The sequence below is a fragment of the Candoia aspera genome, chromosome 2, assembly GCF_035149785.1.
Source record: "Candoia aspera isolate rCanAsp1 chromosome 2, rCanAsp1.hap2, whole genome shotgun sequence".
Classification (NCBI taxonomy): Eukaryota; Metazoa; Chordata; class Lepidosauria; order Squamata; family Boidae; genus Candoia; species Candoia aspera.
The window spans coordinates 144404477-144420974 of record NC_086154.1 but is presented as its reverse complement, the minus strand read 5'-3'; the positions used below and the strand labels follow the sequence as shown (position 1 = coordinate 144420974).

General features: G+C 40.9%; 1 protein-coding gene across 1 annotated transcript in view; it reads right to left on the bottom strand.

Moving 5' to 3' along the window:
* Positions 1-16498, bottom strand: part of OLFM2 (olfactomedin 2) — a 173114-nt gene that overhangs the window by 91576 nt on the left and 65040 nt on the right. Inside the window, exon 2 of the mRNA XM_063293986.1 lies at positions 9417-9566. Within this exon, the coding sequence (XP_063150056.1) occupies positions 9417-9566 (150 nt within the window). The remainder of the gene's footprint in view (positions 1-9416; positions 9567-16498) is intronic.

The window sequence follows — 16498 nt, the reverse complement described above, 5'->3', positions numbered from 1 at the left end:
AAAGAATCTCTTACTAATGTTTCTGAGCTAGCTTTGCTGTTGGAAGTGCAGAGAAACAAGTGCTTGCGGGCTTCCTCCTCCTCCCCCCCCCCCCCCCCCACATCTTGCTATCACTCTACAATTTACCTATCTACCAAATCAGAAAACTCCCAGCTGGGAGGAGTTCCATAATGATGTCGTCTGATAAGATTTAATTGAAGTGTGAGAAGCCAGGGAGGCTGCAGACTATCAGAGAGAAGATTGTACGATGAAAGGCAGAATATGACACACATGCACAAAAGACCAAGAATGCCAGTTTCCACCCGTGAAAATTTCATTGACATTCTCTTCTCCTTTGAAAGACATTCCTCAGACAGATTCTCTTTCACCAGAACTGGTAGGAAAAAAAAACCCCAAAGATCTTTTGCAAACCATTAATAGAAACCTCTGGATCAATATATGCCCACTGAAGGCGCATTTATGAGATTTCTTTTGCAAATGCTTTCTGCAGAAGCACCTTACTTTATTTGAAAGAAAGAGATCTATTTGGATGTTTTGATATACTTGGGAATATGCAGCAGCTGAACAAGATATGAAGCCTCTTGCTTCATGTTTCTGTCCATATTACCTCAAAGACAGATGATCATTCATTTCTTTCCTCCGACCCTAAGGAAGATAGGTCTAGGGAACAAGAGATTGGGATCCTAGTATCTCAGGGATGCCAATTTAAAAGTAAAAAAACCTGACATGTAGCTTGCGCAAAGGACATAGATCAGCAATAAAGGATGTAGCCAGAACCCTTCGAATTGTATATTATATCTCATATATACATTTGAGAGTTGGAGGTGGGGGGTGGGGGGAGAGTACTGACTTTATTTTTTTCCCCTTCTTTTACAGAGGAAACAAAAACAGGATTCTTATCCTATTAGGTTTTTTTGGAAAGCCATTAGACCCCAGTTATTCCAGAGAGCCTTGCAAGTAGATACATGGTAAGAGAGACCCTCCTGATACGGGTTTGGAAGCTCTGGACTGTTCCTTACAAACCTGTTTTGTATTGTTATTGTTATTGTTTCTACTTTTTACTGTTTATTTTAAAGTTTGTATTATTTTCCAAGCTGTTTAAAGGCTTTTTTTTATTATTAAAGTGGCATACAGTACAAATTACAGTCAATCAATGAATCAATCACATCTGCATATGAACTAGGTATATATTAAAGCACTTTCCACATCATGTTCTTCTGCCTCTGCTAATTTGCTGATTTTTTTTTTTTCATGTCAGAAGCACCTACCAAGGCGCTTCTGAATTGAAAGGATTTGCCGGTGACATCCCCATTGCCCGGGGGATGCCCAAGGGGGCTCCTTTCATGTCCCCGTTATTTTCCTACCGAAGTGGTACCTATTCATCTACTTGCATTTGCATGCTTTCAAACTGCTAGGTTAGCAGGAGCTGGGACAAGTTGACGGGATAACCTGACTGGAACACTCTGCGACTTCTATGCATGATTGCTAAAACTAATGCTGCTGCCCTTCCTAGTCACTTGAGCAATAAGCTACTTTGTACTGATGTAGGCTAGCTAGCTTCCACACTACCACTGAGCTTGTAGGTGTGCCAGACCAGATAACAGTCCTGAATTACTTTTCAAAGAATGAATCTCACACCTCAAGTTTCAGGATGGAACCCAGAGATCTGGTAAGTCTGCTCCATGAAGTAAGACATGAGTATCAAGTTTCACAGGTTGAGAAAATCTAGCCACTAGGTTTGTTAGTGGCCTGTTTAACACAGTACTTAATAAAGAATTTTAAGTAGCCTAATTTGTGTCACATAACCACTAAAGGCACATCTTAACAGAACATCTCACCCTGAAAGAATTGTAACCTTGCCATGGTAGGTCTAATTCCCAGTACCCCAACGAGTGAGTGGAAAGAAGTGGGCTTCTTTGTAAGATCCCTAAGAATTAGTAGAGTATACAACTGCTTTTTAAAAATTGTACTTATTTGCCTTTCATTTCGCTTTTCCTGCTTAAATATTCCTTAAGCTCTCTCTACCTATTGACAAGCACCTTCCTATCTCAGCTGATGTGCTTTGAGTTCAAATGATCAATAGTGCTGAAATTGCTCTCCTGGTCTAACGGGGAAAGGCAAGCTGTAAAGCGACCTGTCTGCTGAGAACATTAGCTGCTTCTCCCTCCTATTAGGGAGACACAGAGTTATGCAAGAGAGGTGCTGTCAATGGCAGACTGCTCCAGGGATGATGGTGTGTCGTCGTGACTGTTCCAGCAGTGCCCTGCCCTCTGACAGCAGAAGATTCAGCACACTCTGCTGTGCAGCTTCTTCCCCCTCCTGCACTTTCAGCCACATTAATTGAGCCTGAACTGCCAGACAGTGACCATATGTGGTGGTCACCTCGGTGCTCTGAGAATCTCCTTCTGCAGCTTGAATAAGCCCAGGAAGTAAACCACAATGGCAGAGAAAGGCAATGATGGCACTAATTGTAGGAAAGTACTAACCATGCAGAGCAGAAGACAGAGGAAGATAAAGAAAATTGTTTACATGTTTACAAGGGTAAACATAAACCAGAAGTGACAAAAAGATATGTAGTGAAGAGGCTAAGCATGCAGACCAGGATGGTATGATATATGATATGTGATATATCATATATGATACAATGTGATATATCAGTCCTGGAAGTTTGCCTCTGTGTGTGTGTGTGCACAAATCTCATATTGTGCATGCATTTCTAATAAGCGTGTATAATCACAAATCTGCAAATCTTCTACATATCCAAGACAAATCTACAACTAGGCCTCCCCTAACTCTCCAGAATGGGGAGAGTTCAACTCGCATCATCCTCGGCATTTTAACTACACGCCTGCTTCCTTCTCTGTAGATCTCTTACCACGGTCCCAAAATGCCCTGTTGATTTCATGTGCAAAGGCTAAGATCAGATATAACATCAACTTGTAATAAGTATTTAATATTTTATTAGCTCATTCATATTTTACTTTATTTATTGAAATATTATTCTTGCATGCTTTTCCCCACAGCTCTTTTACATGATGATTACAGGGCAGTAATTTGTCTTGGTTCTGAATGGAGGAAAACTCTTGGGCTTTATGTTATGCTTGGCAGCATGTTTTATCGCCTTTACCATTCAGACATATTTTTCAATGCTTTCATGTAAGGCAGAATTCAAAAGGCTCAGAAATATATGGCTCCCTTCACTTCCCTCTCCTCCCTAGTAAAGTCAGAAATGGGGATTTCATGACATTTTATTAACCTGCATTATTTATTTCTTGAGATTTTTGTGGCAACCACTGCACTCCACACCACCTAAGAGCCATGAATGAAATTGCAGTTGAATTGCTCTACAGTAAAGATAATGGCTGCTGGACCAAGAAGAACAGATGACAGGGACAGAAACATCAGGATCTGAAAAGCAGGGCAGTCCCTGCTTTAAAAAAATAAGGGAGGGGAGCACAGGAGTGGCCTTGAAACTGAGTGGTGTTACTGGGACATATGGGTAGCCCTTGTTTAGTGAATGTTCTCAGTTACAACAGTGATGTATAGTAATTTTGGACCAATCCTCGCATTTACGACCTTCACAGGTCTGTAAGGCAAAGGAAAGCTGAAGTAAGATTGTAAGTGCAGTCGCCATTTCACTTATCAAACATTTTGCTTATTGACCGAGTTGCTGGTCCCAATTGTGGTCATTAAATGAGGACTACCTGTACAAGTAGTCCTTGTTTAATGACCACTCGTTCAGCAACCGTTCAAAGTTACAACAGTGCAGTCCTTGTAGTTGCAGTCATCACAGCATCCTCAGTCACATGATTACAATGTGGACCCTTGGCAACTGGCTTGCAATTATGATGGTCACAGTGTCACATGATCACCATTTGTGACCTTCACTGCCAGCTTCTGACAAGCAAGTCAATGGGGAAGCCAGCAGGAGGTCGCAAAAGGCGATCACGTAATGTCACACCTAACAACTGCGTGGGATTCACTTAATGACGGCAACCAGAACTGCCGCAACTGCTGTCATAAATCAATGCAGTCACGTGACATTGCACTTCATGACCATATCACTTAGCGATAGTGTTGCTGGTCCCAATTACCTTTGTTAACCAAGGGCCACCTGTATAGGTATTTCACCTCAACACCAGTCCAAATCATGAATGATAGCACCTGCATTGTATCCAATCAAACAGTTTGCCTATATGGCCCAGACTGTCTGCTTTGACTGGCTTCTTGGAATCTCAGGCTGGAGTTTTCCCCAACTCCTCCCATTTAAAATCCTCAAAATTGAAATCTGAATTTTCTATCACTGAATTCCCAGCCAAATATGCCATGGCAATATGCAATATGCCATGGCAACCATTAGTTCCTTTCAAGAGACCCCATGTAGCTAGCTGGGAACTGCACAGTTTGGCCTGATGGAGAGCAAGATTGTGGTTTTAGTGTGGTTATTGTGAGAAGACATTCTAGTTGTGTTCAGACAACATGTTTCATCAAATTACATAAAGATGTAGCAGATGCATTCAAACATCATGCTAAGCTTGGTTAGAATCAACCTTGGTGTTGGTGTTGGTGGTGGTAGTGGGCACTTAGTATATTTTGTAGACCGGCCTCTTTGTTGTATTATGATTCCATGCATTATATTTGCCTCCCAAATGGGTTAATTTGTAACCAGGTTAAGCATCTTGGCTGAATGAAGCCAGTGTGTACAGAGCTGGAGACCACAGGTTGCCATATATAAAATGAGAACCTGCATCACTTTGTTAGTATTAAGCCTAACTGCTGGTCTCTCTGGTTTCTACTGTTTATCTCACAATGATGGGATAAATTATTTTGAGTTTAACTGTAGGAATTTATATCCTTTTTAAAAAGGAGGACTTGCCACAATGCAATCTAAAAGTGTACCTGGCAAGATCCCAACTCAGTTCCAGAGGCTCTCACTCATTTCATCAAAATAAACTGGTCCACAGCTGGAAGATCCTCCGCATTTGCCTCCTCCCCTTGACTTTTTTTTCTTTTAGTCATCTTGCCTGATGAAGCATTCTTGGAAAGGTTGTAAAATTTCAGTCTGACCGAATAAAGGCATTGCCTCTATTGTTTTCCCCTCTGTTACTTTTTATGAGAAAATATAATATCTCTCCCTACAGGAGCAGTTTTCAACCACTTCTAGATTTCTGCTTCAATTTTTATTCAAGAAAAAGGGAAAAGTGATACCACAAAGATATACAACATGCTTATTTCTGTGTACCTTTGAGATTGGCTCTCATCTTTTTTGGGGGGGCAGGGTGGGGAGGGGGAGGGGATCTGTCCTTTGGTTGGTTTGTGTTGAATTGGACACAGCAATTATATTCTGCTTGCAATTGCCCAGATAGCCATTTGCCATTCTTTACCCATCAAAAGGGAACTGTGGTCCACTTTCTCTGCTTGACAGGAAGAACAGTTTCCCTCCCTGCTGTAATGTTTGTTTATTTAATTACAGTCAATGACCAGCAAAATTAAAACACGGAAGCATCAAGCTTCCTTGCTATAAATTTGTTTTTCCTCCCTCTTTCTGTCCAATCTTTATAAACTCTTATTGACATGCTTAATTCCTTCTACTCTACACTTGCTTTGTCTATGTCATATGTGGGCAAGCCAATTAATGCCCCCACCATGCCCTAGCATTGCTACTACCTCAAAGACTCCCCTATTAAAAACCGAGAGGTCTAGAATCTTAATTTCTTCCTCTTCCTCTTATCTCATCCATGCCAAGGCCCACGCACATTCCTTCACCAAGCTGCCACTTTTTTGCCCATCCTGAAGCTTTTGAAGCAACATGAAAGCTGAGCTCCAGCTCAACAGATTCTTCTCTGCAATTCCCTGGTGAAGAGGCCCACCGTAATTGCAACAGTAAATTGGTGCGATCCTTATTTGGCTAATAAATACTTTATTTGCACATGCGAAGTCAACGGGACGCCGTCTTCCCTTGGTAATGAGATTTTAAGGCAATTAATCTTGAGGAAGGGGGATTTACTGCTCATCCTGCCGTGCGGGCCGGCTGCTGCTGCTCCACAAGGAACCATAAAGGGCCCATTTGCATCTCATTAAAGAGAAGAAGGTGAGACAAAGGAAGCCCCCTGGCTTCTCCCTTGCATTCTAAAAGGCAAAGCTGCCTTTTGAGGAAGAAAGAAAGGAGCACCACTGTCATGAGTCAGGATGGCGAGCAGGGGGCTCCCATCCAGACTGTCAAGCGCATGCGTAGCACTGAGGAATTGGGCAGCCATTCCAAGAGACACAGATCGGGACCGCCTTAACTTTTGGGTTTTATATGTCTGGGTTTTTCCCACACTTCTTCAGTTTGTTAGGATTCCTGTTATGTACTAGCAATAAAGCATTAGAGACCAGTTCCTTGTCTCAGCGTGTTTCCTGGCTGTTAGGACAACCACTCACAGAATGATCAAAGCCTTCAGCTTCCATCCAGGCTAATGTGAGCAAAGGGCAGGGGTGGGATCCAGCAATTAAAAAAGGTTGAGGAGAGCCTAAATGAGAGCCCAGATTGGCATTTTGCAGGTTCTTTGACACCTTTTAGTTCTAAGCTAGTAGCCATGACACCGAAGCTGTTCCTCAAGATGCTGATGGTCCATCTTGCAAATGCATGATTCCAAGCTCTGTCTGCATGGAGAGGGAGATGGATATGGGGAACAGCCACTGTAGTGCTGTGGTCTGAGAGTTAGACTAGGACCCGGAAGACCCAGATTCAAAATTCCACTCAGGCATGAAGCTCATTGGGTGAACTGGAGCTGGATATAATCTCTATAGCCTAACCTACCTTGCATGCTTTGGGGAGGAGAAAAGGGGGGATACCAGTTTGCTGCCTTGAGTTCCTTGCAGGACAGGCAAAACACAGATGGAATCATATCATTATCACTGTTTAACATCTACAAGAAGCCGCTGGGTGCAGTCATCCAACAGTTTGGGGTGAGATATCATCTGAGTAACCATCTCGTTCCCATTACTTCAACTCATCCCACCTGGTCCAGCAGGGAAGACATGCTATGGACCCCGTCAGCTAAAGAATTTTGACTGGCGGGGTCTAGGAGGAGAACCTTTTTTGCTGTTGCACCCACCCTGTGGAATATCTTCCCCCCTGAGGTGAGGTTGGCCCCCACTCTACTGGCCTTCCAGAAGAATGTCAAGACCTGGCTCTGCCATCTTGCTTGGGGATCCAATAGTGGTAGGCAGCCCTGGGCTGGTTGGTGGCCTGAGGGCGCTCTCTCCGTCTTTTTATGTTTTAACTTTGTATATTTTTTGTATGGATTTTGTATGGTCTTTTTTTTACTTGCAAGCTGCTCAGAGTCACTGGCACAGTGAGATGGGTGGTGTATAAATTTGATCAATCAATCAATATGCTGATGATACTATACCCTGGGCTGCCTGAGTACCTGCTGTGGAGATTCTATCTCAGTGCCTGGAGGCTGTGCTTCAGCTCAACCCCAAGCAAGGCCGAATAGCTCTGGGTTTTTGGACCTCCTGGTTCCAGGGACCTTCCATCTTTGGTTCTGGATGGAGTGGCACTGACCTAGAAAGACCCAGTGTGCAATCTGGAGGTTCTTCTGGACTAGTGACTCCTGCTCAAAGAACAGGTGGCAGCCACGGCTAGGAGGGCCTTTGCACAACTTCAAGTTGTGTGTCAGTTGCACCCATTCCTGGACTGGGGGGCCCTACTCATGGTCACCCATGCCCTTGTGACCTCCAGACTGGACCACTGCAATGCACTTTACATGGGGCTGTCCTTGAAGAGTATTCAGAAGATTTAAGTGGTGCAGAATGGGTGGCACAGGCAGGTACAGGTGCCAGCACATGTGACACCAATGCTCCCCAATTGTCTCTACCTGTCCTACTTGATCCAGTAGGAGGGGCATGCTTTGGGTGCCATTGGCTAAGGAGTGTCAGCTGGTGGGGCCCAGAAGGAGAGCCTTTTCTGCCATGGCCCCAGCCCTTTGGAACATCATTCCCCTAGAAATTAGATTGTCCCTGTCCCATTGGCCTTTCATAAGGCCCTGAAAACTTGGTTTTGTGTTCGAGCTTCAAGTCTCCTGGCTTTGTGGATGATTGGTTGGATAATGCCTGGGTTCTGTGTGTTTTATTTTTTATATTGTGTATTTTGTGTATTTTATTTATTTTATTGTAATCCACTTATAGTCATGTAAAAGTGAGATGGACAGCTATATAAATCAAATGAATGAATGAATGAATGAATGAATGAATGAATGAATGAATGAATGAATGAATGGTATGTTTTTTTATCACTGACTGTATATATCTATCTGTTTGTCTATCCATCCATCCACCATTATGATTATCATTGTATCATCATCATCATCATCATCATCATCATCATCCAGTGAAACCATTGTAAGCTGGAATTTGCAAAGCCCACGATTGTGTTCAGGGGGAATACATGCACATTTGGTACAGACATTACAGATGGCAGTAGAAATACAAGCAACTGCATGATTTCAGTGAAACCCAGCATTGTGTAGTGATTTGGGTATTTAATAAGGAGTGGTTCAAGTCCTCAACTTGGTCACAAAAAATCTCTCCTGTGCTCTTCACAGCCACATAAATGTGCTTTCATCCAGTCTGCGAGCTACAACTCAAGTATGCCAGCATATTTTGCACTGCCTTCATTACTAAGTGCTACTTTGCCTTAGCAATGAAGTCAGCAACTAGTGCTGAACTCAGATTTAATGTGGCACAAGTGAAGGAAAGGGATGTGTGGATTTCCCTGGACAGTCCAACAGGAAAATAATCATCAATTGCTCTCCCAAAGAGAGAAAGCAAGTTCTCTAGAACATCAGTCAAATCCTGGTCCTGAACTAGCTGATTTGGGATGGAGTGGGCTGATTTGGGATGGAGAGGTATCTGCCAGGAGGTACAGGAGGTGATGGTCTCCTACTTTGATGGCAGGATCCTTTCTCCATCATGGACCAGGTATTAAAGAAACTTTTTAATGACAATGTATGAATGATTTTGAGGATATAATAGTGGAGGGGGGGACCTCTAATTCCTTTCAGGAAATGCCAAACATGTATTATATAAATGTCACCAAGATTTTTGGGTAGGTGATGAGATCAGGCCGCTTTCACTACCCCAGATCAGGAGTTTTGCTCCATTAAGATTGGATCAGACTACCATTTCCCAGCTTTTGGGATAATGACTTCTTTTCAACTGGCCTCAATCTGATTTCACCAGATCTTAATCCCCAATCTTACAAAATTATGGACAAATCCCCAGCAGAGGGGAGTGAAGTGTGAGCACAAGGAGAAGAGGAAAAAAGCATGGGGCACAACTCTAACCACATTTGCTAGCACCCTTAACAAATCTAAGAGTCTCCATTGCTTAAACCACCTTCTCCCACAGGTAGGAAACCCTTTGCTTACTTTTTCCATGAGCTGCCGTAGTTGCCGGCTGCGCAGGTCTCGTGAGCAGGTGCCCTGAACAGGGATGACTGCTGTGCACAGACATTTGCCATCGGGAGCCTGAGCTGAAGTGTAGACCTGCCAACCTTCATCTGGGCTTTGGAAGAGCGTCTGTGGAGAGAAAGAGAGCAGACAACATTGGATATAAAGGTTATGCAAGCTGGCAATCCTATCACATTGCTAAGCCAGTTGTAGCGCTGTGGCTCCCAACTACGAAATGGGAGGGGTTTTCAACTGGCATTTTGGAGATGCCACAGATGTTCACAGGATGACAAACATTCAACACTCCAAAAGTCAAAGTACTTGGAATCAGGCATCGGGGCTCACTGCAAATACTACTACTGCTACTACCACTATTCTTACTAAGAGAAGAGAAGAAAAAAGGAAAAGACAAAAAGAACCTCACAAAGTTGTGATCATGTACCATGAAGTAAGCTGGTGGGTAACCACAGCTGACACCACACACCCAGGAAGATTCTGGATTAGTCTAGATCAGTGTTTCTTAAACATTTTGCTCTCAGGACCCCTTCCCACTTTTAAAAATTATGGAGGACTCCAAAACAGCTTTTGTTGAAATGGGTTATATTTATTGATATTAACCATATTAAAAATTAAAATTGATGCATTCATAGAATACTTATTTATTGAATCATGCAAAAATAGCAACATTAAACCCATTAGATATTAACATAAATAAAATATTTTTCATGAAAAACCCCAAAGTGATTAGAAAACGTGAAAAGATGGACATCAGGTTTTCTATACTGGAGGTATAAAAAATTGGAGGGTTCACTGACCCAAATGATATGGGAATGTGATCATTTAGTAACTTGATGAGATAGTGTATTAATGTATATTAGTAGATTTATGGGAAAATCTTTAAATGTTAAAGATGTTAATGTAATGTTGAATTATATACCGAAGCTTTGGAATTTGATTGTTTATCAGGAATTATGGTTGTATCGAATGGGGGTGGGGTGGCAAGAAATGTGACCTCATTCAAGATGTTAAGGAATGGTTGTCTGAAATGTGTGATGTTTTCTGTTTTGGAAAAGGCAATATTTTCTGCTAATCAAAGGATGCAGCAATATGTGTTACTATGGCAGAGATTTTGTGATATTTTACAATAATATTTTGTACTGAACTTACTATAGAACGGTACTGTATTTATTAATAAACCAGTGACTATCAAATATAAGGTAGATACTTTTTCTTTCTTTTCCTATTTTGCATCTTTAGTTTATTTGTGGTTGTCTCTTTTTCCATTTTTAAGTCCCTTTTTTAAGTCTAAACATTGTTTTATTGACTATGTATCCATAAAATAAATAGTTGTAATAACGATAAAAGCATCCTCATCCAACCTCCAGTCCCAAATACCTTGGAATGATACAGTATTCTAGAGCAGTTTCCCCTGGAGCTAGAGGTAGGTGCTGTCTGGGAATTCTGGGAACCTGTAGCTCCAAAGCAAATGGATGGTTCCAGTGTGCCAATGGGTGATCTAGGGTGTTCTGGAAAAAATAATAAATGAAAGCATCCAGAGGTGCTGCCAGAAAAAGACACACACCCCCAAAGCAAATGGTCCAAAGATTAATAAACTAAATCTCCTCCTTTACAGCCAGTTTGTTACTACCTGCCTTCATTCTGTGTCTCGTGAAAATGGAAATGGGTTTCCCCCAGAAGAATAAACTACAACTGCATTTACAGGGTGAGGACCGAAGGTGCACAATGTGCTTTGAGTGCTAAGCATGTCAAGCTCTAAATGGTCCATCCCCACTTACTGACTACGTTCTGAGCCTGAAACATTTCGGATTTGAACTACAGTGTTTTGCAGAATCACTGCCCCCACTCCCCCCGCATTTGCTGGCACTGGCCATGAAGTCTGTTCTTTGCAACAATAGCTCTACCCTCCACTTTTGCTCTGTTACAAAGCAGATGACACATTTTGGGGAGCATAAAGCAGAAGTTTGGGAACAATGCTTGTGAACACTGAAGCCCCCTGACCGCTTTAGGGCACAGGATGGCCTGGGTTTATTGACCATGAATCATGGCATCTCGTACTTTTTCCATCCCAAATCAGCACCATCTGCTTTTCTTCCTCCCCTCTTGTCTAGAAGAAAGCAGGCTGTGATGTAACCACCTCCACCTTCCCTAAACCATACCACTGTAACAACACTCCTAAGGTTTGCTTGACTCCCTTCCTAACTATGGCTAATTTTAGTCCTACTTGTTGTGGGCCATGCTGGACCCATGTGGTGAGTAACGGCATGACCTATTTTGTTATCTCTATATGTTGCGAAGCTTCATCACCCTTTTTAGCTCTCTGCTCTCTAGCCTCCCAGCATTCTTTTCCATTTCTTAAAGAGGCAACTGCTGAGGAATGTGGTTGGGAGGGGAAGAGAGACAAGAACCCAATGGAACGCTTCCCCTGCATCCAAGAGAGAGTGTTAGAATCTAAGGAGCCCATTGATCTTTTTTAATCTAGTCCTTCATACACGGAAATAAAGAAATCCTCCTGGAAAACAGAAGGATCAGCCCTTAACAGGGAGAGGGATACAGACAGTGGGTAGAGGAGGTTAGATCAGTCTCTCATTAACCAGCCAATGCAATACTGCAAGTAGCTCATAACAAACCACAAAATGACACCATGCTGTGCTATCATGAAGCCAGAATCAACCAACAACTGCAGCTCAAGTGTCATTGTACTGAAGAGTGCCATTCAAATGATGTGCTTGTGGTAGGCTGACCATATTCCCTTGAGACAAAAGCAGGACATTGGGATGGCAAAATGGGGCAGGGCTGGGTGACAGGCTGGATCAGCAGGCAGGAACTTTTCTTGGGCTGGGAATCTTCAGATTCCTTCGTTTGCGAGAGGCAAGGCTGGGCTGGAGAGTCTAGTGAACCGTTGTCCCCGACAAGCCATTCCTCCTCTAGCTGTGCTTTTCCGTTCTTTTCTTCCTGCCATTTCAAGGCAGGAGCCAATCAGCTCACCCTCTGATCACCGCCTATCAGCTGATCCTGTTTTTTTCTTTTTAGGTTTCCCGCCGGGTTGAGCTCTGCAGCTTTTTTCCCTGCTGTTTCTGCTGAGCTCCCCCTCCTTCCACTCAAAGTCGGACTGCATTCTGACAGATTCATAGGCACTTTCAAATTTTTATGTAAGGTTTTTAAGAAAACAGGACAAAATGGACATTTATATTAAAACAATGGGACGGTGTGGAAACGTTAAAAAAACGGGACTGTCCCATTCAAAACGGGACGTATCATCAGCCTAGCTTGTGGGAATGCCGCTCAACTGATATGGCACCTTGCTAGCAATGTCCCATGAATCTCCTTTACAGAATTTAAGATTATTTCCCACGTGATTGTGGAATCTAGATTTGGGCAGGGGTAACCAAGTTATGTTGCACAATGAGATTGAGTGGGCTTTCTGGGTATTAGTTTTTATACATCCCATTCTCTTCTGGGGAAAATCTCACCTCTGACTGAAGTTGAGTCCTTCTGCGCCTGCACCTATTTAAATATTTCTGTGCTATTTTCTAGAATTTGGACAGATAAACCTTGATTAAAGTCTCCAGTAGCTACCAAGAATTAATCTCTTTATAAAGGTCATAGGACTTGGAGGACCAAAAGTTACTCTCTTTCCTTTTTAGTTTTGACTCCTCAATAATTTTCTCTAAGACCTGTTTCTGACAATGTATTTTCATTGCCCAGTATAAATCTAAATGGGATTCAATTATTTTATATTTTTATATTTTATAACTTTATATTTTATAAGTTTAATTTAACCAAAAATATTGCTTTCAATTCATAATTTATCTGGGGAATTGCAAAACTCCCTTGAAACCATTCATTGCATTCATTATTCAAGCTCCTTGTTTTCTCCTCAAAAGGTATTTGAATGCCATCTTTTGTCTAGTTTTAATAACTCCCTTTTGATTGCCATTATAATAGTTCTATTATTGAGTTTGTTAGCTAGTACAAACCACAGCAAAAAAAAAATTAATTCACATTTCAAAAGATATCCCTGAGATACTGACTTTTCCAAATTTTTCTGGAGTTTAGGAAACACTACTATTATATGAACTTCATTTAATAATTTCCTACTTTCAAATAAATTTAAAATGATGATTCTATTTTTTATCTTTCATAACATATTGGGTCGCCTAATTTATTTCTTTTCAATTAGTATTCTTGTATAGTTAATTTCTTCCTTATTATATCCTTAACCTATTAAGCTATAATTTGAATATCTGTCTTTAATAATTGTCTCTACATTCACCTTGATTTTTCAAATTCATAAATCTTTTCAAAGTACTTATTACGTTATTCTAATATCTGTTTGTTTAAGTGTAAGGTGTGTTCATTTTGGATACATGTTTTTCTTCCAGTTTTTTTGAAGAGATATCCTCCTATCCTATATGAAATTTGAAATAATAATTTAGCTGCTGGACTTGGATAATAATTCTATTTTTTAACCATTTTAATTTAATGTTCAATATATTAATCTTTAATTTCTTCTAATCTTCTTTTTCCTTTAATATATTTTTCTCTGCATACTTTTTAAAAAACTGTACTTTAATAATCAGCAGTCCCCTCATATAGTCTCAGCAGGATAGCAGGGCTGTAGACTAGATAGAGATACTGAGAATAACATCCCAAAGGGTGCTGAACTATTTTCATATTTCTACTCAGAAAATTAGCTGGATATGACCATGAAGACCCCAGAAGATGAGCTCAGCTTGAACTAGACTTTATGGTTTCCACTTGTATACTGTAAATTTTAAATCTTTTTCCATTTTCCCATGCAATCTTTTATTAATGTGGAGGGAGGAATGGATTTGATTCCTCAACTGTTCCATAAAAATAATCTTAGCCAAAATCTAGAATTGATCAGCTGTTTGCCCAAAGCAGATCCCATGAAATCACTGCAAATGTCCTTCTCTGAAGAGGGCAACCAATGGCAATAGGGAACTTACTCTGAGGAAAGCTGATTATCTTCTTGGAAGTATTTTGGCTTCACTCAAAATTCCCCACAGGCAATATTATTTTTAGCATCTGCCTGATGCCCTTGAAGATATTCTGCTTCTTCTCAGGAAGAGGGACTGCTTGGGTGTGATATCTCTGTCTTGGTGGCTTTTCTCTGCTCCTGCCTATTTTGAGAACTCCAGCAACGTGTGAGCTGAACAGCTTGTATGTGTCCCAAATGCTTCAAACATTATAGGACTCATCTGCCTTCCCACCAAATTTCCTGCCTTTTCATGTTCCCCCCCCCCTCTTCATTGTTTGTCTTCTTCTTCAACTGTGGCACCCCCACATCATCCATACTGTAATAATAGTCCAGGATGCTGTCACTTTCTTGGCATTTTAATTACTTGCTCTCACTACAGACTGATACACAAGACTTGTTGGCAGATGCTGGGAAAGCCTTTAGCCCAGGAGAGGTCAAAAAAGTCACACACCAAGCATTTCTATAAAAATAATTTATTTACAGAAAGCAAAAACAAAAGCAAAACATATTTAAAGGACTTAGCTCCCTTTGGAGCAAGCCTTGCTTGCCTACATTGCCGGCAGAGAGAAAAGAGGAAGTGAGAACAAGTCCGGGCAGGTTTCCTTCCCCCCCCCAGGTGATTTGCATGAAGCACGTGAGAGGAGACAATCTAATACAACCTTTTAACCCGGCCAAAATGATTAGGCACATATAGCAGTCTTAATCTGTTAGTAGGAAAACCTCAACAAGACTCAGATAACTTACTGCAGCTTTTCCCAACACCAGTGCAGGCTGGCGGGGCAGGGGGTATTGTGAGTTGTATTCTAAAACATTTGAAGCCCCAGGAAAACTGTCTTGTTAATTAATTTCATCCAAAATACGCCTCCATTTCTCCTGTTTCTTAGTTGTTTCCCTGTGTCTATTAACAATTATCACAATTTGGGGCACTTCCAGAGAAAGAAATGGCAGACTGAAGACGGCTCTGCAAAAAGTGGAGCTGATGAATGCAGCAGAATTCATCAGCTCCACTTCAATAATTCCTGTCTGGACAAGGAGAGGACTTGAGATCACCCACAAGTGCTCCAGAGTATTGCTCCTTGCAAGGACACCACAAGACAGCAGTCTCCAGCAGGTTTAGGGAATAGCCATCTTTTTGCTCAAATCACAGTTCTGCACCTTTGAAAGGACACTGGATTCGCATACTTCCTTTTCTAATCACTTTCAGAAACCGCTTGTTAAGTGATTTTCAGCTATTAGGAACCTTTGGATCAACAAGTTTTATAGCACCAGGTGAATTTCCTTCAATCCTTAGTGAAAGAAGTTTTAAATACAATGTTTATTTGTGGAATAAACAGCAAAAGGGTGATTAAAACTTTTAGAAAGTTATAAATGGACTGAGGGTCCAGATAAATTTGAAGTAAGATTTTGGAATTAATTATAAAGAATTCTTCCTGTGGGAAAATGCTTTTGTTTTGAATTAAAAAAAAAAATGTAATAAGATAAGATTTTTAAAATTGAACACTAGAGGGAACTAAAGATTATAATTAAAGGAGAAGAATACATAAACTTAACATACAATTACAGAATGAAGCAAAATATTCTAACATTGGACATATTGAAGGATATTTTTGAAAAATTGGCTCAGAAATTAATATTAATAGTGTGAACAGAGACATCTGCCTCTATGGAGAGACTGTGTCTAAAATATGCTATGAAAGAGGAACAAGTTTTACCTGACAAGATCGAGATTGAGTTGAACATGGATTTACAAATGACAGGCTACAAGAAAAAGATGTTACACTGGACATGCAAAAGAAACCGGCTGTTGTAATAATTATAAGGGATTTACATACAATAAACCAAGAAAGTGACCTGGATAATTCATTGGATTTATAAAAGAGGCTTGTTAAAATTTGAAGAATCTCATGAGAAAAGACAAAGAAAAAATGAAAAGAAATCAATTCTACGACATTATTTGAATGGACTAAAGATTAAGATTGTTAGAAGTAAAAGGAAGGAATATAAAGTTGGTTTATTTGATCAAGGTTAAAATAGACAT